We start from the raw sequence: 27,371 nt of genomic DNA on the forward strand, positions 1-27,371 counted from the left end.
TATTTATTTTTCCTGAAACCAGATGCTACATATATATACATGCATTTTTTCAAAACAAAACTAGCTTAGTTTATCCCCTTACCTAATTCCTGAAAAGCCCCTAAGAAAATCTTCCCCGTACTCACAAGGTTCTCAACTCAACACCCTGAAAATAAAAATTCGCAGAATTAAAGTTTAGTATTTTCGTACGTACAACATTTTCTATAACTACCACTAAGTCAAATTCGACTTAAAAAGTCTTACCTCAATTTAGGGATGATTCCCAACGTTCCCAATCAACACCCTGGAACTGAAAAATTCCAGTATTAAAGTTCAGTATTTTTACGCGTATATCACTTTCTTCAACTATCAAAAATCCAAATATTGAATATAAAGCCTTACCTTGGATTTGGGATGAAATCCAACTTCGTTTCCCTGACGATCCGCTCCGGCAGACTTGTAGAGAACTTCGCCAGGAGCGTTGTGGTGGCTTTGGTTTGTCGATCCGGCGTAAAACTAGCCCGGAATCGAAGAGAGAGAGAGTCGTAGGAGAGAGAGAGAGAGAGGAGAGAGAGAGAGAGTGCACTCACGCACACCAAAAATCCAATTCAATTTGGATTTTAACTTTCAAAACTTCTTAAAGAAGCTTGTGTTAGTTTATATATATATATATATATATATATATAATAGTAAACCTTAATTAAAGTAAAGCTTCTTGAAGAAGCTTTCATACTTTATATATATATATATATATATATATATATATACATGCTTTAATATTTATATATATATATATTTGTTTCTTATCATACTATTCATTTTACTTGTTAATTTAATTAATTAAATTTATTTTATTATTTTTTTATTATTTTTATTTTTATTTTTTATTTTTTTCCCGGTTACTATAAGTAAACCATGATATGCAGATTTAGAACCATAACATACAAATACTTCAGTTTATTCAAATCAATTAATTACAAGGTTATGATTATTTCAGTTAAATAGAATCATGGTTAAACAGTAATATAGAAATATCAGTTATATAAATATAAAGAGTATCAGACCCTGATGGACTAGATCAGTTTTTCAGAGCACGGTACCGTTGCTATTTTAGTTCAAAGTGTAACCACATATCTCAGATAGTATGTGGATTTTTAGTAGTCGATCGTGCCTTTGTTGTGGACAGGCTCTTCATTAGTTAGGGTTGAGGTGGCCGATCTGACTATTGGAGTTCAGTTGACTTATCCTGGTCGGCCAAACAGCATTAAGTCCCGCCTACGGGTCGCACAACCTTATCACGAGGGGTTGATTCATGACTTTCAGTTATCCATCCAGGGAAGTTTTCTCATATATTATTATATAGCTAGATTTACAAAAACCACAGTCATACCTATAGATATTAAAAGTATTTTGAATAGAATATTCAAGAAAACAGTTTATGTTAAACAACATATGTGTGAATTATATTGTGTTTTATTTATATGTGTTTTCTCAGACTCAGTTGTTTACAACATACAGTACTTTTAAATAAGATATTACCATTACGCAAACTCATCTGCCACACACTGGTAATAACATATTTCGTCTTACTGAGAGTTATCTCATCCCAGTAATTTAACACTTTTTAGGTGATCTAAGTACGCGAGCAGATCAGACATAGAGATAAAGGGGATCTTGTGTCGCTCAGTATGTAGGGTGAGTATTTTGGGAGAGACATTTTTGAGTGGCCCCTAGGTGATCAAGTGGGGCATTTTGGGTAAGATTTTGTATGTATATTTTGGGAAAGTATTGACATATGGTATTGTATATAATGTGGTTATATGCATTTTTGTATTCCGCTGCATAGGTAGAACAAGGATATACAGGTTCCACAATCCCCACTTGGACCGTGATAATGTTATAAATTATATTACAGGGTATCAGGGCAGTGAAACTTTACAATATATATATATATATATATATATATAAACAAATAAATAGATAAAATGACATGAAAAATTAGGTCGTTACATGTAATCTCCTCTATCCCGAGGAACTTTTGTTTATAAATAATTGAGTGTGTGTGTGAGTATGGTCTGAGAATGATTTTATAACAGTGGTTAATTAACAACTGATGATATTTTGTATACATTAAAATTCATGTTAGCCACACACTGATATTAACTTAATCTGTCTTACTGACAAGTGTCTCACCCCAATATACAAATCATCTTTTCATGACCATCTCGAGATCGAGCTTAGTGAGCTTTGGGCGGGGGTGATAGCTAGTTTCAATTTTTGCGAGTGTCTATAAGAACTCTAATGTATTTAAATTATATTTGAAATCCCCTGATGTGTATAATGGTTGCATGGACTAAGTGAGTTTTTGTATTGTATTATGGTATGTAATATGGATATTTGGAGACCTTTGTGTATAAAGGTAGTTTAGGACTCTTAGTAATGTATTTTATAAGATGTATCATTTATTTTCGCTGCATTTATATAATGAATATGGTATCAAGAACACATACGTCATTAAAGTAACACCTCCGGGCCCCACGTGGCGGGTCGGGGCGTTACAATTACATTGTCACATTCAACTATAGCAGCTAAATGTTTTGAGGCGTTACAATTACTTTAAGTAATATGTTCATCATATGGAAAAAATTCACTAAACACTAAATGTTTTTTTTTTTTTTTTTAATTTTTGTTTATGACCCATGAATTCTAGTCACCATCGCACCACATTGGACACTATGGTATGACACCAAACTCGAATAGACCCCACCACCAACATTCGATTAATATCTTGAGTATGATCTCAGAGGCAGCGGATTCGAACCCTTGACCATGTGGTAGACAAGACTCCCACCTTAATGTTTAAATATTGAATTAAACTAACAGATTATAATCTTCATTGCATAACCTAGGTCCTTTTTTTGTTGAGAAAAAAAATAATAAAAAAAAAAGCATAGGTTTTCCCAAAATATCAAAACATTACACAAAAAACAACAACACATCTCCATAAGCAAGCCCATAATCTTCACTTGAGTTCATCACTATTTTTCTTTTCAAGCATCTTTACTTTTTTTGAAGGAAGGATCACATCATGACATATTCCATATGAAATGGCATGCATTGCTTGGCTACAAATCAAACTTTAGATGTATCTGACTAAATAAAAATAATATATCATTACTCATTTCTTAATATAGCATTAAAGTTCCAAACATTAATTTGAGGTGTAGGATTTCAACAAAATCAAAGGGGAAAATTGAAGTCAAATATTACTTAATATTAATTTGAGAGAGTAGGGTGTTAATAAACCAAAAGAGAAAATAATTTGATGTATGAAATAAAGAATGCCATAGTTTCTACAATTAAGAAACCTTTTTCCAAGATTAATATTAGTTTGTGATATTCTTAATGAAACTATATTTCTATACTAGCAAATCATTATAAGATTATTCATAAAAGCTGCATCTTTAATCGAATTATACATAAATAATAAAAAGGAAAAGATGATAAGTAATTTTGTATAGTCAAATTTACCAAGTGTGAAAAAAAAAAAACTTCTCTCCCAAGAAAATTTCAAAGTTTAATCAGAGATTTCTCTTACCGAGGGAAAGAAAAACCGCTCTCATTACATTTCTCCTCACTCTCTCCCGCTCCTGGTGCCCATCTTTGATCTGCCATCTCCAGCCGGCCGTCTTCTCTAGCTGATCGATCTTTTCCAGTGGATTATCTATTTCTCTCCTCCTTTTCCCTCCGACTCTCACAGCCAGAGGCTGACCTAAGCCACCTCCGGTCGTCAATCTCTGGCCGCGGTCGTCTGCCCCCCACTCTCTCTCGGTTCGTCTTTGCGCAACTGGCCTTGCGCCACTGCTTTCCAGCCGTCTTCTCCAGCGACGGTCCTCCTCCGGCTCTGCGAAGGTCCTCCTCCGGCTCTGCGAAGGTCCTCCTCTTATAGTAATTAAAAAGTGTAGTTAATTTTTAACATAATGCACATATTTTTGAGTAAATTATACAATATATATTGTAATTAATAATTTAATTAAAATAATGTGCAAATATATCCTCACTAATAAAATTATCACTTTCTTTGTTTTTTTAGTTCAGCACCAAATAAGCTATTGTCACGCATGGTGGTGTAGTAAGTGCAGCCTGATGAGTACGATAGCCATTCTTTGCCGGTAGGCGGTAGGGAATCGCAGTCCTCAGGTGTCTCACAAATCAGCGGTGATTTTGTAGGTCCACGGTGGAGGGTTTGTTAGCGGCGCAACGGTTCGGTGCCCATTGATTTATTCTATCGATGAATTGCGAAGTTGCTTGACGTGATTGTTATTGCAGATAATTGTTATTTCTAAAGAATCATTTTGTCCAACAAAGGCACCAATACCTGCCGTTCGTAAGTAATTGCTTCTAGTTTGCAGAACCTGTCATTTGTTTGTGTTTTCTTGGGTGTTTTTTTTTTTTGGGGCTTGCTGAAATATCCGTTCATATAGCTATGCCTTGTTCTGGAAGCACCCTACTTGCCTCAGATTGACTTTAATTTATTTTAAAAGCTTCCGGATCTGGATTCTCCCAAATCATTATATTTAATATTTTCCTCTTCAAAGTTCTGTTCATTTGTTGTTGTTATGTCTTTTTCTAAAGCTTAAATCTTTATCTCTTTTTTCGATGGTAAACTATACGTACATATTGAAGATGCTTAAATCTTGAGAGTTGTTACGACTCATCCTTTGGTTATTTAATTCTTTGATAACTTAGGATTGGCAATGAGGGGTAGGTATTGATAGAGAAGTTCTGAGTTCTTTGGCTTTTTGTTTTTTGAAGGTTTTTTAGACGTTAGCTGTTATATATATGTCCACTAGTTTTGTGTCTATTATTAACTAGCTTGGTTTCAAGAAACTGAACGGGCACTGGATCATTTTGAATGATTTTCATTTTCTACACAGAGGTATTATAATGTCATGGTAATGATGAGATTAAGTACAAGGGGGTGATTATGGAGATGGAACTTCAACGGTCCATTTCTTCACGGGCAAACCGCAGAGGGGACCGAAATAATCAACACTCACAATCTAAAGGTAAGTAAAAATGTTTGTTCTCTCATGGGTTTTGAATGTACAAGGAGTTAATCTTTAGTGGGTTGCCCAACGAAAATGTGAGTGAAATCTGTCGTGGCTTCTGCAGATGTTGAAGGCAGTTTCTTTTCGCCTGGGAGGTTCTCTCCAGATTATCCAATGAAAATTGTTTGGAAGACAGGTTTTATTCGATTGGTTCTGGTAGGGGGAATTTTGTGGATGCTACTCATTCTCACTGCATTATTATTTCATATTTGGTCTTGCCAATCTTCATTGGCCTTTTTTTCAGGTAATTTGTCAACTCTCAGTAGGTTTATAACATTATTAATATTCATTTTTAGTTACTATTTAATTATATTTCAATTTTTTTGCTTGGTAATTGTTGGATATTCTACTAAAAATCTGTGTTCTTACTTTGGACCAGATATTATCATATTAAGAATCAGATTGAGAGGTTTCTGTATTATTTGGGCTCTAGAAAAAGGAAAAACCTTAAGGAGTATTAGCTTACCAAACCTAGTACAATCACTTGGCCTGATTAATGTTGTTCTCGTTGTTTGGAGTCTAGAAACCCTAAGAAGATAAGAGTGGTAGATTTTTTAACATTTTTTTGTCAATGGAGGGTTAGAGAGAATTTTTTCATGGATAAAGTGATCGTGTCAGAACTATTGACATAATATATTCACTACAATTGGGGTTTGCTTTTGATATTTCATCAGGTTCATGTTTTAAGTACTCCTACCATGTTCAATTCTAATTTCCCTAGGCAATGGTTGCCCAAGAAAGTGCAGATCAAGGATGTCCATGGAGGAGAGCTACATTTTATAGTCAATTGGTCACTTTGGGTGCATCTCTTTATTTACTTCTTAATGTCAACTCTAGTTGCCTTCTGTAGCCTCCTGGGCTGATTTGGAAAACTGAAAGGCCGGAACTCCCCCAAGCTTAAAGCTTTAGTGAGGATTGTGGTTTTAAAAGGTTCAAGAATCAAGTAGTTGCAGTCCCTTGCAATAAAAGAAAACATTAGGCTTTGCATTCCACTGTTTATACTATATTCTAAGCTAGTGACGATATTTTTTTCTTTACTATCTCTCGGGGTGATGGTGTCTCACTTGTGGTCCTCCTTTATGACACTTTTTGATAATAGCTGGGTCATAGTTACCAGAAAAGTTGACACTGCAGCAAACCATGAGCTGGCATGAATGATTAAAAAAACTGCACATTCTCTGTTTGGAAAACTAAATCTGGCAATTTAAAGTTTTAATTCAAAATTTCTTGAATGGCATATTTTTATTAATAAAACTGGAGCATAGTCACAGTCGTTACTTACTTCACTATTCACCAATACTCATCAAATAAAATTTGTATTAGATTTAGAAATGCCTTCAATTATAGAAGTGCCATTGTACGTTTTTCACCTTTATATGTATTTAAGCATACCCTTAATGTATCATATTTAGACCATGTTCCATGCCATGGTCCCTTTTCAGTCCCTTAAAACAAGATGTTCCATGTTGCGGTAACTTTCCTCAAGAGACAGCATCCTTCCTCTTCATATTATTCTTCATTGAAATTTTGTTCGATAGTAGCAAAATCTTATGGAAACGTGGTTTTGTGGCTTCTTTACAATGTATATGGGGCAAAAAGTACACTGATATTTTTTAAAGTATCTTTTGATTCATTACTTCTATCTAGAAGACATATTAGCAACCCCCTTCTGGGTATGGTCCATATGGAATGTATGTGTATGTCCCAGATATTTATGCAATATTCAATTGTTGCGGTCTCCTATCGGCCAGTCTAACATGATTAGGGTCTTGAGATCTGATGGCAATGTAAACTTCGTCAAAGCTGAGTTTCTATTCTCTTATCTGGATTAATTTTGAATTAAGTCACTGATTACCAGTATGAATCTTTGGATAAGGGAAGTTTGAGGATGCCCTTGGAGGAAATTTCACTATTTTGAAGAGCGAAAGATGTTGCTTTGTGTAGGGAGGCACTGGCCAAGCTAGCAACATAAGAGGAGGGTTGTACTGAGTTGCTCCAACAAATTAAACCGTATTCAACTCAATTAAATTTAATTTCAAACAATTAAGCAATCACACAGGAGTTATATAGTGCACATACATAAAAGACTCAGGGTAGAAGTACAAAATGAATTTATAGTGGTTTTGCCCAAATTCCTAGGTCCACTTCTCAAGGCTCCTTTTCTTGGAGAAGATTAAGTTATCTTGAGACTAGTCTCTTTGAACCAATGACTATCCCTCCTACACAAGGAGGACTAACTGTCCTCCAATGAGGATAACTGTCCTCACAATCAACAAGGACTAACCTGTCCTCCCGTAAGTCTTACAATTACAAGTTTCAAATGATCTCATACTACAAGGTGTCTAAGGACAAGCTTAAACCTCTCAATAAAGCAATGAAGAGTAGACTTTGGAAGCAGAATCAGGAAGCTCATAGTACTATTCACATTTACTTAGTACTTCTCTCATGTGTAGTCATCAAATACTAGCCATTGGAATAACGATGCCAATGCACAGTCATTACTACCACTTTGTCTATTCATCAAAGCTGGTATGGAACATGACTCAAGAGACTGGCTTGTAGGGCAGCGGATTTTTCCAATCCACTGAATGTCTTTTTAAAAGGAATTATTGCTTTCTATTATTTAACCATGTAGCCGGGGAACATCGAGAGTCACGTATGAGCAAGATTAAGGCATTTGGAGACATTCATGTTAACATATGTGCAGGCAAAATTTACCAAATTATGTTTCCTTATTTAGGGATTTGACATTATTTACTAGTGATGGTTTCATGTACTCATTTAGTATTAGGAGAAAACCTCTATGAAGGCTTGATGTGTAATTGTGAGAGGCAGATGTCTGAATGTTAAGAATTAAACCCTAAATTGAATCTGCCGTTGATTTTCCCCTTCTCTTTATGTTTCTCATTTTATTTTCTATTACCTTATCTTGATTTTCTCTTAATTTCCATCATTTTCTTGCTGATTTTCTGGTGCCAATCTGTCCTGCATCAATTTGGTATCTGAGCCTCATATCAATCCTCCCCTGCTACCGTCATTGAACCGCCATCCATCACTGCAAGCCCAACGATCAGTCCAGTCTTACCAGCCACAGGTGAAACCTTAGCCCATCTTAATTACATCCGCAGGACCCAGGCAGCAGATCTTCCTTGCTGAATGACTCCCAAATCATCCATTGGAATCCCCTTCAATTGTGGGCCATGAACAGAGAACCATCATTGTCGAAGCCTTGCCACTGTTGCCAGCAATATTTATAGCAGTGCAAGCTACCCTGCTGCTCATCTCCAACAGTGCACGTTTGTGGCTTTTCTGTCTTCCATCTGCATGTGCTATTGAACCTGAGAACTTCCCAAATCCCTAACACACAACCTCAATTTTTATCCTCACTGCTGTCATCATCAAACCACCCTGCGCCCCCACAAATCCAAAATTCTTGTATTCTTGCTGTCATCATCCATACCCAAGCCTTGTCAACGACCATGGTGACTAAGGTCCAATTTTTGAGCCCATTCAGCGAGATGTTCTTGAATTGAAGATTTGGAGAGGTATCCATGTCCTTGTAAATCTACAATATAACCATGGACATGAACAGTGAATTAATAAAGTAAAGGTTGGTTTAGATGTGTCAATAAAAAAGGTTGCAGTTGCAATCAACTGAATTCTTCTCACAGTTACTGAGCTCAAGCAATGAACGCGATTTTGTTAGCTCACAATGTAGCTGCTGAAAAGAGTTCTTCCTTGAAGGAGAAAGGGAGAGATGTGTGGAGATGCTTAGTGAGCCCATGTCAAAACAAGCGATTCTCACTGTTGTCATCATCTACCCCTCACTCTCGTATTCTTGCTGTCATCATCCATACCCAATGCTTGCCAACAACCATGGGGACTAAGGACCAATTCGAGCGCATTCAGCGAGATGTTCTTGAATTTAAAATTTGGAGAGGTATCCATGTCCCTGTAAATATACAATATTATAAGAAGGAACCACGGACATGAACAGTGAACTCGTAGAAGTAAAGGTTGATTTAGATATATAGATGAAAGAGGTTGTAGTTACAATTAAGTGAACTATTCTCACAGTTACTGAGCTAAGCAATCAACCTGATGTTATAGCTCACAACGTGGCTGTCAAAAAGAGTTTGTCTTTGATGGAGAAAGGGAGATATATGTGGAGATGCTTAGTGAGCCCATGTCAAAACGAGAGTTGCAACCTGTTGTAGTAGCAATAGGATCTGAGGACATAAAGGACACTCCAAAATTGACATTCCAGCCCGAAGAATCCACAAAGTAACTTGAGGAGGTGAAAATTGTTGAGGTTAAGCCCTCCATGGAGGGTAAGTCCGTTGAGTTCAAGGTTCAAGACATGCGTGAGACTGCATATCTGGAATTTATTATTCCTGATAAGTTTGTCTTTGATGTCTTTGCTCACTTTCATTCATGCTTATTATTGAGAATTGCGGATTGCATCATTCATTTACAATTTTGCACGATCCATTAGTTTGTCATCCTTCAAATGTTTTGAATTTGTGATTGGAATTTTTTCAGTAAGAGAATGATGAGGAGCATCAAAAGGTCGCATATGAGCAAGATTAAGTTATTTGGAGATGTTTGTGTTAACCCTTTGTGTGGGCATAATTGAGAATATTTGGAATTTTAGTCATTCAATTTTCAGAATTTAGGGATTTTCTATTATTTCCCAAATTATGCTTCCTTATTTTGAGATTTGCTATTATTTTATAGAGATTGTTTCCTTATGGGATTGATGTTATTTCCTAGAGTTTGTTCGGTAGTTAGTATTAGGAGAAAGTCTATATAAAGGCTTGGTGGGTAATCCTGGGAAGCTGATCTGAGTGTTGGATTAAACCGTATATTGAGTCTTGCTTTGATTTTCCCTTTTGCTTCAGTTTTCCCATTTATTTTTTGTTACCTTCCTGTGGTTTTCTCTTAATTTCCTATTTTTTTTTTTTCTGTTGATTCTCTGTTTCCAACCAGTCCTGCACCTAGCCCACATCATTTTTGTCCCAGCTCTTATTGTTGTTCCACCAGTGGAGTATATCTCCAGCTCCGTCCCTTGTTATATTTACTTGTTTCTTTGTTATAGATTTTATTATCTTATTATAAAATTAGTAAGCTATGCATGTGAGGGCATTATAGTCATACATTGTCATTCTATTATTCCAAGCTTTTAGAGATCTTAAGAACAATCTGGACTTGCAGACATCTTTCCATATAATGTTCTAATTATTGAAGTATATATGGTTAATTTGAATTATATATGCTTATAACAGGGTCACGTGTAACTTACTGTTTTCTCTGTGATTGTGCAGATATTTTCTTAATAAATTGAAATCGTTTCATGGTTTTTTGTGCAGCCATATGCAACAGAGAAAGCAAAGTATATTTCATGTTAGACACGATGGGACTTGTACCAAAGGCACCGCACCGTAAGACAACTGTTGTTTTATATGAACTATGGAATTTTCCTCTTGTTGAGTCTGGGTCATCAATGTTGATTGTCTTGATATGCATAGGTTGTCCAATTCCTGTTACCCTTGACCCAAACAAAGTAGTTATACCGAAGAGAAGAACTCCTGATGAAACTGTTCTAAATCTATCTTATATTATGGAAGATGAGCTTGTGAATAATGGATCTCAGTCATCTCCTTTATTTGGTGGACATCAAACGTGGTCTCAAAGAGAGGAGAGCTTTAAATTAAAGCCAACCATGGAGGTAAATGTCAATACTTTCTGCTGAGTCCATTTTGTTAGCAATAAATAACTAAATCAATTAGTTGAATTTCTTATTTTGATTGCTTTTCATTCTTTTGTTTTTTGATTTTTTTGTTTTTTTTTTGGTTTTGGTTGTGTTTGGAGGATTTCTTATCCTCGTATTTTATTTCTTTTCTCCATAAAGTGCCTTCATCTATCCCAAGAAAAGAATTTAATAGTCTGAAAAGTGACGGGCTTAAAGTTTAATTGCTATGAATGTGACATGCCTTTTGCATTCACTCAACAAAAATATTGTCTTGTGTGGCTTGCTTTTTGTGGTTATAGAAAAGCAAAGATTCATCATTAGTTGAAAAAGAGGTTCAAGGCAAAAAAAGTGGGAAAATGCTGAGGAATCTCCACGTACATTATGAACTTGGGTGTGGAAAACAGTTTTCATTTTCCACTTTGAGTTTTTCAAAGAATTAAAAAAATGTCATCTTGTTTTCATTTTTTATATGAGAACTTGGAAAATGGAAAATGATAAAAAAAGATTTTTTTCTAGTTGCTATGCAAATGTTGAAAAATTGGAAAACAGGGTGTCGTTTTTGTAATTCTCTAGAAAGCTGGAAATATAAAATGAGAACTGTTCTCCACAACTAATTAGGCTGAATGTTTTCTTTTGAATTGAGTTTCTCTCTCTCTCTCTCCCTGTAGTCTAAACCTTAGAAAAGATGATTCCTACTTAAAAATAGAAAAAAGAGAAAAGGGTAGCCCAGTGCACAAAGCTCCCACGTATGCAGGGTCCAGGGAAGGGGCAGACCACAATGGGTCTATAGTACGCAGCTTTACCTTGCATTCCTACTTACTGTGTCTAAAATAATACTGGGTATTATTTAAGGAAAAGTCTGTAATTGTGCTTACATTGTTGAAGTACTTTTTTTTGAGGAGTTAAATTAAGCTTTTTTACTAAATGTGATAGCACAGGCTTAGCTGTTCTTGTGCAACACCTCAAATAATTTGCGTCCTCAAATTATTATTTTACCACAGATTCACAACAGATGCATTTGCTGTGTTTGGGCTTAGAGAAATCAAAAGAGCAGATAGAAGTGTCTCCCCTGGCTTAAATATAGTAAATAAACAGAATTTGAGCCTTTTAAAACATTTTGTGGCTATGTATATTACTGGCCTATGAGATTTCCTGGTGACAAGTGGTTCTTAATATGGAGTTCTGGCCTTCATCATTTGATCAATAAAAATGGTTTTTACAGTACTTAAAAAATGCTAACAAGGATGATGGTGCTGGGACAGTTTGCATTATTTGGTGATTGTAAAGACTTGAGGACCGTTTAATTGTGGAATACAATTTTCATTTTCCATTTTTTAGTTTTACAAAAAAATTATGAAAACGTTAGTTAATTTTTCATTTTTACAACATTTGTGGGATATAAAATGAACAACAATAAACAATTTTGGCACTATTTCGTTTTGGAAAATGCTTTTGTCTATTTCTAATTTTTTAAATAATTATAAAAATGCCTCCATTTTTCTCAATTTTTCAAATTTATATAGAAAAGTCGGAAAATATTATTATTATTATTATTATTATTATTATTATTATTATTATTATTATCTAAATTTCTAACTCTTCGCATATCGAAGCATGGATTTGGATCTTGGATTTTAATTTGTGTGGATTGTGCATAGAGTTCCTTCTAAATCCACACAAATCCAAATTCAAGCCCCAAAATCCTTGATCCCAATTATTACCGAATATAATTTTTGAAAAATTGAAAAACAAGTTGTCTATTTTGTAATTATTTTGAAATCTGAAAATAAAAAATAAAAAATTGTTTTACACATTTAAATAAACTCTTTATTTTCTAACTTTTTAATACAACCCTTAAAAAACTAAAAAATAAAGTTAAAATTTTTATTATTCTTTAGAAAATTAAAAAAAATAGAAAATGGAAAATGTTTTCCACAACTAAGTGAGCCCTTATTATTTTTTAATGGAAGGCTCTTGCACCTGAACCACAATATCCTCTTGTTTCCCTCTTGAAGATTATAGTAAAAACCAAATATTTAACTGGAGTACTCTGTTATTTCAAACACTTAATTGCTTTTTATGTTAGTTCACTAGAAGGCTAATGTTGGAGTGCCAGAAATCCACTTATGCTGAGGGTCAACTGTAATCTTATTGTATCAATAGGTTGTCTAAGCGAACAAGAAAATATATACGTGTACATTCAGATCTTAGCATTGTACTTCATTAATTGTAGTAAATCATGGGGTTCTTATGTTCTTGAGTTAATGATAACAAATATCACTTACCATGATCTAGTGTAAAAGATGTTCTGTGCAAGTAAAGGATGGGAATAATGTGTAATAACCTTCTACTTGTTAATAATAGTCTTTTTAATGAGCAAAGAAATATACTGTAAGAGCAAAGAGAATGTACAAATGTGAGAAATATCTTGATGAGGCATCGTCCCTATACAAAGAGAAGAAAAAAGGAAAAAGCTAAAAATGTACAGCTCACTAATCCCTTTGCAAATCGATGTACATCATTGCAGAAATAGCACTTGTCCTCCTATTCCTCTCTTTACCCCTGCAAGCCCTAAAGACAAAAGAAAAAGTATGTTCTCCAAAGTAGATGATAATCCCATTGCACACCAAAAACACTGAAAAACTTATTCCAAATCTCCCACGCATAGCAGCAATGCAATAACAAATTAGAGATTGTCTCATGACTTGAAGGCAAAAGTACATCAGGATTCAGGAGACAAAGTTTATTTGGCTTTCTTCTTTGAAGGACACTATTAGTATTAATGTTTCCAAGATGTTCAGCCCAATAGCGCATATAAAAGCCTTCATTTAGAAGGGATATTAGATTTGGGAATAAAGGGATCCAACTGATAAGGAACATTACCTGAAACATGTGTGAGACGAGTAAAGAATGATTTGCAAGAAAAATCCCCAAAAGATCTATGACGATTAAGCACTAACCAAAAAGAGTCTAAGCACATCTAGCAAAGGAACAAGATCATTTGTCTCCCTCTTGTTTAAATTATGGAGAAAAAAATAAGAAAGTTCCAAAAGGCACATTCCCATGATGAAAGAAATGAACAGGATGGGCATCATGAAGACTAAAAAAAACAGATAAAGATGGGGAAAATTTGGGAAAGAAAGGAGTGTCCCCAACCCAACAATCTTCACAAAGATGATCTCTCTCTCCAATATCAACTTTGTGCCACACATAGGGAAAAACCAAGTTGTTGCCCTGTGACCTGGAGGTCACGGGTTCGAGGCGTGGAAACAGCCTCTTGCAAAAATGCAAGGTAAGGCTGCGTACTATGGACCCATTGTGGTCCGCCCCTTCCCCGAACCTCGCATATGCGAGAAATTTAATTAGTTTAGGGTTATTTGTGCATTTGAAGTACTTAGGGATTATTTTGAAATTTCTTGTTTTGTTGGGTTTTCATGTTAATATGTGTTTTAGTGAGTAGTGTGTATAAAGACTGGGCTTGTAAGTTACTTGGACAATTACTGATTTGAATCCAGAATTCCTTTGCAGTCTCTCTCTCTCTCTCGGGCAGACTCTTTCCCTCTCCTCTTTTTCTCCTTTCTCCTCCTTTCTTTCTTCTTCCTTCTTGTTCCCTTACTCTTATTTCTCTAGGTTCTGTTCTATCCCTGCTGCCCAGTGCCTCGTTTCTTCTCTCTTCTTATCTGTTCTTCTCCTCCTCCTCTTCATCTATTCTTCTTTCCACTCTCCCATAATTCTCTCAATTCCCCCTGTTTCTGATTTCAGTTGCTGTCCTACATCACCATACTTGCTTAGGATTATCTTATGCCACAAGACTCAAATTCTAGAGGAAACAACCATACCAGCATACCACTTTCATGAGGAGGAAATATTTATGGACACTGAACTTCCCAGTCCTAAACTACCCACACTCTTAGACCTACACAGAGTCTCACTGAAATTTTTTTCTAAGACTAGATCTCACCACATCGGCACATCCCAACAACTTTAAAAAAAAAAACCCATGGCAAAACCATCAGATAAGTTTGAGAGCCTCTATACTTCAGATCTGAGAATTGTATTTCATTATTATGTGACATTATGGATTTGTTATATTTTAGAGCGAATGGGATAATGTGTAATAGCGTCATTAATAATAGGAAGGAATGTTCTTGATAGGATTTGTATTTCTTTCCTTTTCCGAGTTCATATAGGTTTTAGGCAGTTTGCTGATTTGTTTAATACTTGTGAGAGGTGTTGGAAGGGGAATGTGGGATAAAGAGTGTGTCAGCTATGCAGCAGTTTCCTATTCTGTGAGAAATATGAAATAATTTCTTCAGTGAAAAAAGAAAGCTTGAAATGGGGTATAAGGAAATAGAAAGGATTGCTTTCAAATGGCAATGAGCAAAATCAATTGAAAGTTTCACTTACTCTTGAAGGAGAGAATCTATTGAGGAGATCAGTAGTTGGCTTTTCTTGATATTCTGTAGCTTTAATTAAAACTAAAAAGAAAGGAAGTACAGCTGGGAAGTGCTTTTTGTAGGTACAAAGTACAATGTATGCTAAAAGCACTTTCATATTTGTTGTCTGAGCAAAAGTTTAGTCAGTGTAGCCTTCCACCTGAATTTGATTTTTTGTATAAATAAAATTTATGTTTTCTATAGGTGCACTGTGGTTTCATGCGAAATGGTGGTGCAGAAATGGCTCCAAGAGACATCAAATATGTCAAGAAGTGTAAATATGTGGTTGCTTCTGGGATTTTTGATGCATATGATACACCTAATCAGCCTTCAAATATAAGCCTCCGTTCTCAAAAGCTATTCTGTTTTCTGATGGTGGTGGATGAGATATCTCTTGACTTCATTAAAAAAAATGTTACTGTCACAGAAGATAATGATGGTGGACAATGGGTGGGAATTTGGCGCCTTGTTTTGCTGAAGCATCCACCATATGATGAGCCCAGAAGAAATGGGAAGGTCCCCAAAATATTAACCCACAGGTTGTTTCCTAGAGCGCAATACAGCATCTGGATTGATGGTAAAATGGAACTAATAGTAGACCCATTGCTCATTCTAGAAAGGTATGTAATTGTTTTCTTGAGAAATATTTGTTTTAATATTTAATATTTTTAAGGCGCAGCGGTAAGTTTGTCACCGTGTGACTTGGAGGTCACAAGTTCGAGGCATGGAAACAACCTCTTGCAAAAATGCAAGGTGAGGCTGCGTACTATAGACCCTTTGTGGTCCCCCCCTTCCCCAAACCCCCCATACATGGGAGCTTTGTGCATTGGGCTGCCCTATTTGTTGGGGGGGAAGAGAGGAATGAGTGGGGAGGGGAAGTATACGATGCCTTTTAGACTTTTACCTCCATTCTGCTGGGTGCTGGCATAAGTTTGAGTATTACAAGCACAGAAAATCTACCTAACTAAATGAGGGAAGAATGATGCTTTTTGACCTATGAAAATGCAGTGTTCCTTATATTAAAAAGTGTGATTAGTTGATCACTGAGAGCAAATTAAAAGCCCTCTTGGGTGATGTTTTGTTTGCAAAATAAAAAATTATTCTCATGGAATGACATTTGAGGGAATCTCATTCCCTGATTTAAGTGTAGATAGGATGCCCATTTTAGTGTTTGGTTCAAAATGGAAATCTTGGCATGTATTTAAAAAAATTTCCATTATACATGAAATTTGTGTATGAACAATATATGAGAATAATGATATTTTTAGTACAAAAATCTACTAAGAGTATGTTTCAAATTAAATCCACATCCTAAAAATTTCATCCATCATAAATAAAAAAAATTTGATGCATTTCTACAACAGCAGCAAACAACAAAAATAATTATCTAATTTACAAAAATAATGGGGGCAATATGGTCCCAAAATTTCTAACATTAGATTACATCTTAATAATAACACTGATGATAATAGATTTTACTGATATCTATTTTTATTGCTATAATAACTTACTATTATAAATATATTTATTGTGTTATAGGAGCATTAATCTCTGACCAGCCAAAATAGTAGCAGCAATTTAGTGTCGGAATAGGATAACCATGGGAATGGGAATGGGAATGGGATTGTCATGAAACTTACCCTGGAGAACATGGGAATAGAATTCTCATAATCTGTGGGAACCCTTCATTCTTAAGGAATATGAAATTACTGTTTACTGCCATGCCAGATGCTTAGCCTCCAAAACAAATGTGAGCATGGGATGTCATGGACATCACATCCCAGGATGGTGACAGATGATGCAAATCAGTAGTCACCCACGTAATCCTCCTGTTTAACTTGCAAGCGTGCATTTTCTTAATGAGTTTAATGCAGGAAAAAATAATTGTTATTGAATGTTATTTGCAGATACCTATGGCGTGGGAAGCACACATTTGCTATTGCTCAGCACAAGCACCATCGTAGTATATATGAGGAAGCTGATGCTATCAAGCGGAGAAAACGATATGCTCGGCCTCTTATTGATCTCCACATGAAAATATACCGTTACGAGGGAATGGAGTCATGGAGTCCAATGAAAAAGACCATTAGTGGTAAGGACGGGTTCTACATTTATAGTCTTCTGCATTTTCTGTTTTCATGTCTTGAGCGAAAGTCAGACAAATGAATTCAACATTTTTACACGCCACACCTTGCAAATACAGGCCCAGGATTTTTCATGCCAGCCAAAAGATGGGTCCTGGTAAAGAAAGTTATCTATATTTAACGCTTTAGACCAAAAAATCTCTATGTAGAGAAGTTTGCTGCCCTAACCTTAAAGACTCTTGGGCACTTGCTGCAATATGGAGTGGGGATTTTCATGTTAGTCCCCATGGATAAAGACGGTTTTGATTCTGTTTACTAGTGCCATGTCTCATCCCCTTCCCCCCTGATGGTTGAAGAAAAGTTTTAATTGGCTTGTGGGCTTGTGTGTGTCTTGAGGTTGGACTCTCTGGGGAGCATGAAAACTTGGGAAATACATTATATGTTTGCGCATGGCATAATCATTGGGTCTAAATTTTTTAGAGAAGATAGCGGTGGACACATAGATTGTCTCATCTAACTTCCGCAGTTGTTTCATGGGTAAATTCCATTATGGTCACTGAAATTTTGACTAAATCCCATTGAAACTTTCAATTGCCTTAGTTACATAACTAAACTTCAGTAAGTCTTGCTGTGTCCATTTTTCCATCCAAGGAAAACACCTATCTGTTGCACCTGCCTTCTGGGCAGCCCTATGACTGATGCACACCTCTCTGTCTGTCTCCCCCCCCCAAATCAATTTTTTTGTGTATCAATAGTACATGTTAATAGCACATATTTGTGAAAAAGGAAGGGTTCATCCCCTTCCTCTGGTCCCCTGCAACCACCTGTGAGGTGTTTCTGGAGAGGCACAATGGGCATCCATTGCAGCCCTGTTGCTGCTGCTGCTGCTGCTGCTGCTGCTTCCCTTACACCTTTTCTTTTTCTTCTACTTCTTCCTCTCCTTCTCTTGTAACAGGCAGAGCAGCATAGCCAATTGAATCTCACGACTGCTCCTGCTTTCCCTCCTCTTCCTTGGCTTTGTCATGGTTCTGCTGGAGCCCACCCCCAAGCACAGCTGCCTCACTACAGTTGACAACCCCAGCAACACAACTCCTGCCCCAACCCAAGCGACGTAACTGGAGATGGACCACCTACCTTAAAGGGCTGCTCCTGTCCGTTGGTCTCCAGTTTCTGGCCAGCACCATTCCCATCATGAAGTTCAACCTCTCCTACGTCACAACCATCAACAACCACCTGTAGGGCACCAGATCTGTGCCACCCTCAGCAGTGGTGCTTCTAGCATTCACAGTTATTAGAATTGTATGACTCTTGATTCTAATCGTACAATTTGTATCGAGAAAGGCATAAGTCCGTTCAAATCAGATGGGAGAATCACAGAATGCTGTGAATCGAGGTGAATCATATGATTCATGTAGATTCACCAGGTGAATTGATGAATCGAACTGAATCAGAAGAATCTGAAGATTCAGATCTGTCTCTTCTAAAATCCAACTTAAAGGCTTCTAAACTTTTTTTTTTTGGTGTGATGGCCTTCTACTTGCTATTTACATGATTTCTGTACTCCCAAGAGAAAAGTAAGAAGTCTGTTGGCCTTCTTATTCTGCACCTTTCTTTTCTGCCATTGGATGAGATTTGAAAAAAAAAGAAGAAAAAGCGAGGGTTAGAGAAGGAAACCAGTCTTGAGAAGAGACCAAAGTCGACTAAGGTGGGTGAGCTTTTGCTTGGCATGTTTCCTTTTCCACTCCAGATTTGTAGTTCTGATTTTTTATTAGATGATTTTTTATATTAATTTTTTTTTATTTCAAAAAATTTATTAATGTTTTTTATTTGCTACTTGTTTTAGTTGTTAGAGAAAGCACATGCACCATTGCCGGCGCGTGGGCCACTGGCAATGGTGCTCCGGCAATGACTTTTCAGGCAAGGGTAGATCAGGGGGTGAGGAATATGGTGGTGGTGGCTGTATGTCAAAAGAACTCTGGAAAGGGTGGATTTTGAAGGGGTCGGCAGCTGGAGAAGTTTGGCTGGCACATGGGCCACATGACTGGTCAGACAGTGATGAAATTTTCAGGGGAAGGGTTTCGGAGGTTTCTGTTTTCAATGGAATGGGTGGTGCTCCAGGATGGTGGCTGGAGATTGCTGTTTGAATAAATGGGGACACGACTGGAATTTTTGAAGAAGTTCAGAAACTGCAGAACTACTTTTTTTCATTTTTTATTTTTTAAACTGAAATTTCAGAAAAGAGAAGAATGAGAGAGAGAATGATGGAATGGAATCAAAGAGAAGAAGACAAGAAGGAAGAATGAAGAAGAAGATGGAAGATTGGAGGAATTGCTGGACAGAGACTGCTGCAAGTAGAGGAGCAACAGAATTCAGAAATCAGAAAGAAAGAGGGCAGAATGCTACTGGGCAGCAGGGGATTAGGGACAGAACTGGAGATCAGAACACAGAAAAGAAAGAAGAAGAAGAGAGGATGAAGAAGAAGAGAAGAGGAGAAGAGTGAAGGAAAAATGGTTGCTCTGACATCAAATGATGCAGGGGCAGCATCAAGGTTCTGCAGCCATGGAGGAATTAGAAGAGGAGAAGGAAGGGGAAGGGAGGAGAGAGGAGATACCGGGGGGAACTCACGTTCACTTCAATTCAAATTCATCATCAACTGCCTACATCATGGCTTTCACACACTATTTATAAGAAAGCCTCTAAAATTACATTGCATTACAAACATATCCCTAGAGCACACAAATATTACAAACAAGCCTCCAAATACACATTATACTATCTTAATTAAACTAAACATATAGTAAATTACTAATTAAACCCAACAATTATCAATCCAATTCTTCTTAAGTAGTCTCCAACATGGATCTTCCCAAGATCTTGCTTCTTGTCCTACATCAACTCTCCCCTAGTTAGAAAAAATTCGGCCTCGAATTTGAAATGTTGGAGGATCAAGTTGGATTTTTCAAAAGCCAACGCTTGAATGAGGCAAGAAACTACGTTTCATTGGCAGTAACATAGACTTGACTTGAGAATTAGCATCATGAACTCATTGGGGTTGACAAACTCTACAATTGGAATGTTTGAAAGACTTTGGATGTCTTTCAAACACATTCATTTCCTTGCCTTGTAATGTCTTCAAGTTGAGTAGCTTTGACATGATCGATAATCTCATATTCTTTGTCCTAGTTGGTTGGTAGAGCAGGCTTCAAAATGATTTTCTTTCTATTATAGTGGAAGACATGTGTTCTCATGTCCTTGAGTCACCTAAATCATCCAACCAAGGAGAACCAAGGAGTACATGGCCAATCTTCATAGGTATAATATCACACCAAACGTTATAAAAAATAGTCACCCATTTGAATAGGAACCGAACATCTTTCATAAACATGTACAGTAGAGTTATCAACCCAAGGAATCTCATAAGGCTCTAGGTGAGGTTCTAAATGATGCTGCATCCAAGTGACTCCATTTATGGAAACCACATTCATTGGAAATCTTCCATCAATGATGATTTTGCATACATTTTCTCTGCATTTGAGAAAGGTACTGAAGACCTTGAAATTGTGTCCAAGGTTTGGAAAATGGCATTCATTTTTCTTATAATTTGTCACCATCTGGCTGAATTTATGGATATATATGCTGCAACACATATATCACCAACAGCCCTCCAACACAATTTTCTACAAGCCTTAAATCCCAATTTCTTAAAAACTATCTTCAATTCACCTTGATATTGATTGTCCTGCTGAAATGAAACAAATTCATGGAGAAAATTCACAAATTACAGCAGCAAAAGCTGATTTTTAGTGCTGGAGTGACAGTTTCTAGGGTTCCATGCCTAAAATTATTGTTTATGCTTGCAATATATTGTTACACAATCAAAATATCTTCTTGCAGCTCAAAATATTGCAAATAAAACCCAAAATATTGTGGCTGGGCAATTTCTCACAAGACTGGAAACAGGAAATTCTGGCAGACACTCTTATTGGCAGTTGCCAGTGCGTGGGGTGCCAGCAGTGGTGTTCTGGGAGGACTATTCAGGCAAGGGTAGATCAGGGGTGGGGAATACAGTGGTGGTGGCTGTATGCTAAAAGAACTCCAGCGGATGGATTTTGAAGGGTTCAGCAGCTGGAGAAGTTTGGCTGGCATGTGGGGCCATGTGACTGGTCTGATGGTGATGAAATTTTCAGGGGAAGCATTTTGAGGTTTCTATTTTCAATGGAATGGGCGGTGTTGCAGGATGGTGGCTGGAGAGTGGTGTTTGAACTAATGGGGACACAACTGGAATTTTTGAAGAAGTTCAGAAACTGCAGAACTACTTTTCGTTTTTTTTTTTTTCAACTGAAATGTCAGAGAAGAGAAGAATGAGAGTGAGAGAGAATGATGGAAGGGAGACAGAGAGAAGAAGACAAGAAGGAGGAATAATGAAGAAGAAAAGAAGAAAAAGAAGGAAGATTGGAGGAATTGCTGGACAGAGACTGCTGCAAGTAGAGGAGACAGCAACAGAATTCAGAAATCAGAAAGAGAGTCGAGAGAATTAAAAGAAGAAGAAGAAGAGAAGGAGAAGAGAAACAGAGAAGAAGAAAGAGGGCAGAATGCTGCTGGGCAGCAGGGGATTAGGGACAGAACAAGAGATCAGAATTGAGAAAAGAAAGAAGAGAGGAGGAAGAAGAAGAGAGAGGAGGAAAGTGAAGAGAAAATGGTTGGACTAAAATGGGAGAATGGAGATCGAGTTTGGGCTCTGACACCAAATGATGTAGGGGCAGCATCAAGGTTCTGCGGCCATGGAGAAATTAGACAAGAAGAAGGGGAAGGGAGGAGAGAGTTGCCAGGGGGTAACTAACATTCACTTCAATTCAAATTTATCAACAACTGCCTACATCATGGCTTCACACACTATTTATAAGAAAGCCTCTAAACACATGAAATTATCAACATACCCCTAAAAATACATTGCATTACAAACATACCCCTAGAATGCACAAATATTACGAACAAACCCCCAAATACTCATAATGCTGTCTTAATTAAACTAAACTCATAGTAAACTACTAATTAAACCCAACAATTATCAATCCAATTCATCTTAAGTAGTCTCTGACATGGATCTTCCCAAGGTCTTGCTTCTTGTCCTGCATCACAACGGTTCCAACTCAACACTCACTACCTCCAAAAATAACTCACTATCACACTCTGGAGACATGTTAATTGTCACGATACCACTCTTCCCCATATTAATTATAAGCCCCAAATACTCTTTCAAAAATATGGAGAGACCCCCAATATATTCAAAATAGAAGGCATGTGATCCTCGAAGAAAAAATATAATATCGTCAGCATATTGAAGGGATGAAACCTTAATCTCCTCCCTCCCCACTCCCAAACCTTTCACTAAACCTCGATCCACCGCCCTATTGACCATCTTAATCAAAGCATCCACTACTGAAACAAACAAAAACTGGGAAAGAGGATCCACTTGTCTAATCCTCCTTGTGGCCCTAAACCAAGATTTAGGCTCACCATTCACTATCACCGAGTAAAACACGTTAGACATACAGCCTTTCACCCATCTACAGCATCTCTCTCCAAATCCTTTACTCATAAAAAAGTTTCAACTCTATCAAAAGCATTTTCGATATTCAACTTAATGATGAAGCCCTTATTTTTCCTCCTAATGTCCTCAATAGTTTTCACAATCAAAATGGCATCCATAATTTCTCTTCCTCACCCCCTCACTAGGGAAAAAAACATTTTGGGCCTTAGAAATAGTCTTATCAAGCACCACACTCAACCTATTAGCTCGTACTTCACTGATTATTTTAGGCCTATACTCATAAATTTTAATAGGCCTACTTTTCTTCGGAACGAAAGCAATAAAGGTAGAATTAATACTCTTACTTAAAGTCCCCATTCCCATAAAATTCGTTGAAAACCTTCATTAAGTCATTCTTCCCTATTGGCTAATGATCTTGATAAAAAGCTAAATTAAAACCATCTGGCCAAGAGCTTTATCCCTCTCCATTTCGAAAATTGTAGACCTAACTTCCTCTTCCTCAAAAGGTCTCTTTAACCAGACTATCTTGTCAACAAAAAGAGGATCTCACTCCAACCTTTCCACCATCAGTCTGCTCATCCTCCTCAAAAAACAAATTGTATTAAAATTAGTGATCTCAAAGGCAATCCTGCTCGTATCTGAGATTTTAACCCCTTTTTCCACCTCCAAATCCCTAATCAAATTCTTTCTCATATTCCCACTGGCTAAGAAAAAATCTAGAATTACAATCACCCTCTCTTACCTATTTAAACTTTGTTTTTTGCTCCAACTTCTCATTTTCTTAAAAATCAGCTCTTCGAATATGTTCTTCAAGGAAAACCTTCTTAGCTCCCCCTCCCTTGAAAGAGTAGCGCTTTCTTCCTTTGTATCCATCTCCTCCAAATCTCCTAATATTCTAGTCTTTTTAAACCTAATATCGCCGAACACCTTCTTGTTCCATTCTTCTAGTTTTTCTTTCAAACTCTTCAACTTTTTTATAAATCTAAACCCCTCACAACCTCTTTCCACATTCGTAGTTCAAGAATTCCTTACAAAGTTTGAAGGAGCCATGGTCCAATCACATAGTTTTGAACTTAAAAAGGAGTGGGACCCTAAGGCACCTTCATTGATTCCAATAAGATGGGAAAATGATCGGAGTGTGTCTAGATAGCACGATTGCGAATAGATTAGGAAACCCCTTCTCCACTTGGTACACAAAACCTGTCAATGCTACTCGCCACCTCCCTGGCTCCACCTACCGACCACGTAAAATTAGCATTATCCAAAGGAAGATCGCTCAAACCACACTCCCTAACAACCAAATCAAACTTCTACATAGTTGCAGTAGCCCTACCACCCCCTTCTTCTCCTGCAGGAACATCATCGCATTAAAATCACCACCCATAGTCCACCTAGGAGAACAAAAGCCAGAGACAAAATAAAGCTCATTCCAAAAAGAGCCCCTAAGAGTAAGTCTAGAAGGACCATACACAGAGGAAACCCACCATTGACCCTTGTCTCTAACTTCTAACTGGATAGAAAGAGAAAAAAAAACCTCTAGACTATCCACTCTGGTAATAGAACAAGTATCCCACAACATGGGGATGCCTCCTGTCGACTCCCATGAGGATACATAAATCGAATCCTTGCAACGCTCTTCCTAAATCCCTCAAACAACCTTCCCATCGACTAAGTCAAGCTTAGTCTCTTGGATCAAAACAATGTCAGGAGAATTGCAAAACCTCCCTAACTAAATTTTCTTCCTAACATCCCTAGACCCCTAATGTTCCAACTTATAATCTTCATAATCTACCACGTTTTCCCCCCTTTCCTTGTAACCTTACTGCTCCCATAATTGATGGAAGAAACCAAATTCTTTAATTCTTTTTGCACCTTCATTTTCTGCTCCTCACTTTTTGGACTCATCCCCAACTTAACTTGAGCTCTAGCAGGAATCACTAATTTTAAACCCATCTTGTTCATAAGTTCATTTGGGTCTCTATAGTCCCTCTCATTATCCCCTAGACCAAAACCAGAGGCGCTAACCCCAATAGATCCCTCATTATGGCATAAAGCATCAAAAGGTAAAAAGGGCTGAACAGGAAGAGGAAGAATACCTTTTCCCGGTTTTGAAGAATTTAGATCACTCGATGGAACTGCTACTTCTTCATCATTACCCTTCCCATTATTGGAAGGTATAGCAACATTCTCCACCTTATTAGGAATAGGCTAAGGAACAAGGGGAAAATATGCTGAATTGCATGAAAGGGTTTCTCACTCTGTATCAAGTTTCCTTCCCTTTCTTAGAAATGAAGTCCTCTTGAAAGTTCTGCCCATTTGTCTTCTTCTTCCATATCTATCTCACCTCTCAACTGGTCAACTAGCAAGCCATTATTAGAATTGCGGAAGCTGTTTAGGTCGTCTTCTGAATCTGAGTTTTCCTCATTGTCAGTAATCGCTTCCCCTGCCGTCTTCAATTTATGCTAGATCTTGAGAGCCAATTTTCAAATGGTATTGCCATCTTTGGTGTGGCGAGCTAATTTCCTGTTCATCTTTTCTCTCACTCTTTGTAACCCTGCAGCTACTTTAACTTTATCACTATTCTCCTCCCCTATCTTCAAAATAGGATCATTGATAAGATCAATCTTATTTTCCTGAAAGAATTTCTTCTGGTTAATATTGCTGGAATCATCTTTTTCTGAATTGACTTCAGTTAAAGATACTCTAGTCTTTGCCAAATTTTTGACCTTAGTGCCTGCATCTCTAGCGTCTCTAGTACTTATTTGGCTTTGGTTACCAAGCCTGATTTTGTTTCTTTTGTGGAAGGCTCATCACCCTGTTGACCTATGCTTGGCCCATTTCCCCCCTTTATCTTTTATGACCCATTTAGTGTTGAACTAAAAAGCCTACTATTGTCAGGCCCAAACCTCCCTCTCCTGAGTCCATAATTATAATTATTAACTGGTTTAAAAGTTGCACTGGAAGGGAAGTTTAAAATTTTATTCCTGATTTCATGGGATTCCCAATCACTTCTTCCTGATTCCCTCCTCCCATCACCAGCGCATTACTGACAACCTTTGCAGAAGTGTGCTTCTCCGACTGTCTCGAACCGCAGCTCTGCTTCATCGCCAACCTCTCATGGCATATTAGGTTCAAGGAACCACACTCCGTATCTGATTGTGAAGTCTTTGCCATGTTCAGACGAAAGCTTTAGTAGGGTTTCAAACAAGCTTCCCTTGGCTTTGCTGTTCTCACTCTTAGGGTCGGGAACATGATGATTTCCTCCTATGAACTCCTTTCTCTAAATGAAGGAATCTCCCCATAACATTGAAATGCAGCTTGATTGAGTCCTATGCACCTTCACCTTTAAGATACAGTCCTCCTCAATTGAGCTCATTGACTCCTTGCTTCCATATGCAGATCACCCTCAGTGGCTTAATGATCCAGAGGAATCCCTCTTTCGTAGTAAAATATGAGAAACTTTTTCCCAAAGAACTCTGAAATCTGGAAGACCCTAATGGCTCTATATTATTTGTGGAATGACGGCTAGCAATGTGAACAACGGCCACGGTTGGTGAATGATGGCCAGCAGTGTGAACGACGGCCACTGTTGGTGAATGACGGCTACCTACCATGGTAGGTGAGCCACTGCCACCTACCATGGTGTGTGAGCCACCACCACCTACCATGACATCTTGCCACAAGCCAGAGGCTATAAATTGAGACCCCCCACCGAAGCTAAACTACACATCTCAACTGCAAGTTGTGTCCTCTTCTATTTTTCCATATGTTATTCTTTCTGTACATGTTAAATAGGGACCCGAGTATGTGAAGAATACACAATTGAATATACAGTTGATTCATTCTCATTCTCTACATGGTATCAGAGCTTGGTTTACTCCATGGCTGCCCAAAAAGGAGACAGCCATGAGTCTAGCCTGTCGGCAACCCAGGAAGGAGAGTCAGAGATAACCTCCTCCATGGGCTCGGCTGGCATATTCAAGAATTCCCCACTCCATCTTATTGTTGAAAAATTCAATGGTAAGAATTACAGAGAATGGGCATAGTTAATCAAGCTCGTTATCGATTTTAAGGGAAATCTTGGCTTTCTTATTGATGAGACTCGGCGACCACTTCCTACCAATGCAGTGGCATCCCAAAAAGGGCGGTCCAAGAACTCCTTGATAATGTCATGCTTGATAAACTCTATGAAGCCAGCCATTGGCAAAATGTACCTGTTTCTCCCGATGGCAAAGGACGTGTGGGATGCGGTGCGTGAGACATACTCCGATGCTGAAAATGCTTCCCATATTTTCGAGTTGAAGATGCAGCTATGGCAGACAAAGCAAGGAGATTGGGAAGTCACGGAATACTACACTGAGATGTTCGGACTTTGGCAAGAACTCGATCCAAGCTACAAAGAGGAATGAGAATGCACGGGTGAAAGTGTATGTTTAAAAAAGAAGACGGAGAACGAGA

At 37.4% G+C, this 27,371-nt stretch overlaps 1 protein-coding gene across 7 annotated transcripts in view; it reads left to right on the plus strand.

Moving 5' to 3' along the window:
- The first annotated feature begins 3,558 nt into the window (after positions 1-3,558).
- LOC131156615 (probable hexosyltransferase MUCI70) overlaps positions 3,559-27,371 on the plus strand; it is a 30,197-nt gene continuing 6,384 nt past the window's right edge. Inside the window, exons 1-9 of one of the 7 annotated variants that reach the window (XM_058110431.1) lie at positions 3,639-3,913; positions 4,073-4,111; positions 4,210-4,366; positions 4,917-5,048; positions 5,155-5,334; positions 10,460-10,531; positions 10,619-10,818; positions 15,483-15,898; positions 17,186-17,370. In XM_058110431.1, the coding sequence (XP_057966414.1) occupies positions 4,967-5,048; positions 5,155-5,334; positions 10,460-10,531; positions 10,619-10,818; positions 15,483-15,898; positions 17,186-17,370 (1,135 nt within the window). In that variant the 5' untranslated portion in view covers positions 3,639-3,913; positions 4,073-4,111; positions 4,210-4,366; positions 4,917-4,966. Of the gene's footprint in view, positions 3,914-4,072; positions 4,367-4,916; positions 5,049-5,154; positions 5,335-10,459; positions 10,532-10,618; positions 10,819-15,482; positions 15,899-17,185; positions 17,371-27,371 lie in introns of all 7 variants that reach the window. The other 6 variants (XM_058110436.1, XM_058110433.1, XM_058110434.1 and 3 more) reach the window with 6 other exon arrangements.

The sequence above is a fragment of the Malania oleifera genome, chromosome 5 (assembly GCF_029873635.1).
Source record: "Malania oleifera isolate guangnan ecotype guangnan chromosome 5, ASM2987363v1, whole genome shotgun sequence".
NCBI lineage: Eukaryota > Viridiplantae > Streptophyta > Magnoliopsida > Santalales > Ximeniaceae > Malania > Malania oleifera.